The sequence below is a fragment of the Sciurus carolinensis genome, chromosome 6, assembly GCF_902686445.1.
Source record: "Sciurus carolinensis chromosome 6, mSciCar1.2, whole genome shotgun sequence".
NCBI classification, from domain to species: Eukaryota; Metazoa; Chordata; class Mammalia; order Rodentia; family Sciuridae; genus Sciurus; species Sciurus carolinensis.
Genome location: NC_062218.1, coordinates 57,421,418 through 57,424,796, shown reverse-complemented (window position 1 = coordinate 57,424,796; position 3,379 = coordinate 57,421,418). Strand labels below are relative to the sequence as shown.

At 36.7% G+C, this 3,379-nt stretch overlaps 1 protein-coding gene across 3 annotated transcripts in view; it reads right to left on the bottom strand.

Annotated features, from left to right (window-relative positions):
• Positions 1-264: 264 nt before the first annotated feature.
• The window catches only part of Rad17 (RAD17 checkpoint clamp loader component), a 37,800-nt gene continuing 34,685 nt past the window's right edge, over positions 265-3,379 (bottom strand). For 2 of the 3 annotated variants that reach the window (XM_047555568.1, XM_047555569.1), the window contains exons 16-17: positions 3,171-3,228; positions 265-1,015 (exon numbers count right to left, since the gene is read on the bottom strand). In XM_047555568.1, the coding sequence (XP_047411524.1) occupies positions 751-1,015; positions 3,171-3,228 (323 nt within the window). In that variant the 3' untranslated portion in view covers positions 265-750. The remainder of the gene's footprint in view (positions 1,016-3,170; positions 3,229-3,379) is intronic. The other variant, XM_047555570.1, reaches the window with a different exon arrangement.

Below are 3,379 nucleotides of genomic sequence, written 5' to 3'. Positions count from 1 at the left end.
TGGGCCGAGCAAGCTTCGCCCCGCCCGGCAGTGAGCCCCGCCGTGAGGTGCCCCCTAGCTGGCACCTCCCCGCCGGGTTATCGCAGGTCTCCTGGGAACCGCGCTCTCAGAAGGTAATTGCAGCAACCTCTCCCGAGTCAGTGAAGGTTGCCAGCGTCCCCTTCCCTGCCTTTTGAAAGATTTGTTAATGGATTAAGGATGAGAGCACAGTGCCTTAGGACACAAGGCAGTTAGGTAGGCAGTGTTAAAAAATGAGAGAGAAGATGAAATCCAACATTTTTAATTTTGATATAAATTATGTAAACAGTTCCAAAAAGTTTCTAAAATATTATACTGTACAACATATAAAAAACGGTATCTGAGAAACTAGAGACGATAAACTGTAAATAAGGCACAAAGTTTATTTACACTCAATTGCACCCTATACTATTTTATGATTCATATTTACAACATCCTATAAAGATTTTGTATTCTGGATGATTTCTTCACATTTTCTGATATTTGGCATAATGTTCAAACAACACACACTGATCACCATCCCCTAAACCATTCACAAGACTAAATAAATACTAGAGAAAAAAGTTAAGAGTACTTGAAGGGTGGATTTTCTGTGTAAATCAAGATGACAGAAGAGTAAGTTGCTTGTGATGAAATACTATAATAATAATTAAATTGTTTATAATTCACCAGAAAAGTATATTAACTCTGTTCAAGTACCACTGAATAAAATCAATCTGTCAAGGCTGGTCTCTATGTTCCATCACTCTCATAGTCTTCTATTATTATATCTTCTTCTTCCATGTCCACTTGGGAGGAAAAGGGTTGAGGCTGGCTGGCAGGCAGTTCACTCCCACTATTCTGACTCAAAGGAAGAGACCAAGTTTCTGGTTCAGCAGTTTGAGTGGGTTCACCCTGGTTTTCCTCTGTAGTCTGTGCTCCATTAAGCTGTGCTTCATCTCCAATGTCAGGGTCTATCACTCCATGCTCTCTGTCCATCAGGGCTTCCATTTTCAATCTGTTAAATTCATATACAGACATTAATAGTAAACAAAGGAGGGGATACTTTATGAGTGTGATGATTATGAAACCACCTCCTCTGATCCTCATTTTTCACTGTGTACACTGTAAGGCCAGTACCTTTAGTTTAACTACAAAAACCAAAACTAAGCTGGGTGCCATACTGCACACCTGTAATCTCAGCTATTCAGGAGGCTGAAGCAGGAGGATCTCAAGTTTGAGGTCAGCTTGAGCAACTTAGTAAGACCCTGTATCAAAAAGATAAAGGGGGGCTTGGGGATATAGCTCAGTTAATAGAGTGCTTGCCTTGCAAGCCCAAGGCCCTGGGTTCAATTCCCAGCATCTCAGGAAAAAAAAAAAATTAAAAGGGCTGGGGAGTAGCTCATGGTAAAGTGCCTCTGGGTTCCATCCCCAGTTGGAGGTGGGAGTGGGATGGCAGCACAACCACAAGGTGAAAACTGAATAAATTCTTATAATTTGCGATACAAAGAGGATTTAATGTCTTCAGTAAAGTTCTTACAGACTGAAATGAAAAAAAATATATAAATACAACAAAAATGGGCACAAAATAGAAAATTTACAAAAGAAATACAAATGTTACTAAATAAACTGCTCTATCTACTTTGTAAATTTAAAAATAGAAATTAAAATAGTAAAAATTTATTTATTTATATTTTTTGCTATACTGGGGATTGAACCCAGGGCTTTGGGCATGATAGGCAACTCTGCTACTGAGTTACAACCCTAGCCCTATTTATTTTTGTTTTAAGAATAGGTCTCACTATGTTGCCCAGGCTGGCGTGCACTTGTAATCCTCCTGCCTCAACCTCCAATGTAGCTGAGATTACAAGTATGCATCACTGTGCCCTGCTGGCAAAGAGACTTTTGAAGAGATACCCAAGCAAGGCTCAGTGAAACCTGTCTGTAATCCTAGCCATTGGGGAGGGTAAGACAGGAGAATCACAAGTTTGAGGTCAGTCTTAGCTTAGCAAGACCCTGTCTCATACAAACAACAACAACAAAGAAAATAAAAAGAAAAGGCTAGGGATGCTGCTTAATGGTAGAGTACCCTTGGGTTCAATCCCCAGTACTTCAATCAATCAAATAAAACAATGAAGTAGTAAAAGCCAGTTGGTGGATACAGTTTAAAGAAAAATAAATACTAATACAGTGGAAGTAGGTATGAAATTAACAAAATATTCTTGCCAGCAATCTGGGAACAGAGAGCAAAAGCCTCAAAAAGGGAACAGACCTACTGATGCAGAATTTCATTTCTAGGAGTTCATCCAAGTAAATAATATTTAATGTGCAGGAAGGTTTATTTACAAGGTTATGATAATGGAAGTTGAAAAGAAGCTAAATATACAAAAATGAGGTATGGGTTAAATTATAGGAAATCATGCAGCTATTAAATATTAAGTTAAATGTAACATTTAATAAATACTATACATTATGAATATGAATCAAGATCATATTAAATATAGTGAACATAAAGATAACAGTACTAGTCATTGTAATTCATAACACTGACAAATCCTGCCTAAGTCAGATCAAGTAGTTGAATTGATAATTAAACAGGAAAGATTCTAATGTACTTACTTATATTTTAGGAGCAAAAGGACAACAGAAGATACTTATCCTCTCTTTATTTTTATGTCATGATCTCAGGATGGAAAGCAAACAGCAAAGAGAAATGGTCCTTTTTGGGGGGCAATATTGGGGACTGAACCCAGGGATGTTTTACCACTGAGCTATATCCTTATTTTGACATAAGGTCTCACTAGTCTGATATATTCCATCAGGAAAGGGTGAATATACACTGTTTAATAAAATGAAGGATCTACAGTGTAATTAAAAGGCATTTAGTCATTGGATGTAATACGTGTATTTTTGTATCTTACATATAACATTTATTTATTTGTTTTTTATATAATTTTTTTAAAATTTCTTTTTTGGTTGTAGGTGGGTACAATACCTTTATTTTACACTTATGTGGTGCTGAGAATCGAACCCAAGGTGCTGAGGATTGAGCACATGCTAGGCGAGCACTCTGCCACTGAGCCACATCCCCACCCCAACATTTATTTATGTATGTTGAGCATATTCAGTGGACATTTTAGTAACAGCTCTTTTAGACAGTAAGATAATCTTACCTTCCAAAGTGTTGCTTCAGAGGAAGTCTTCCAATATCTTGGATAAAAGCAATCTGAGCTGAAAACATATTTTTAAAAAGTTTTTAAAACAATATCATTCTTTTATTTTTTAATTGACAAATAGGAATTGTATATATTTATGGTACATAACATGACATTTTGATGTATTTGTACATTGTAGAATGGCTAAATCAAGCAATTTAACATGT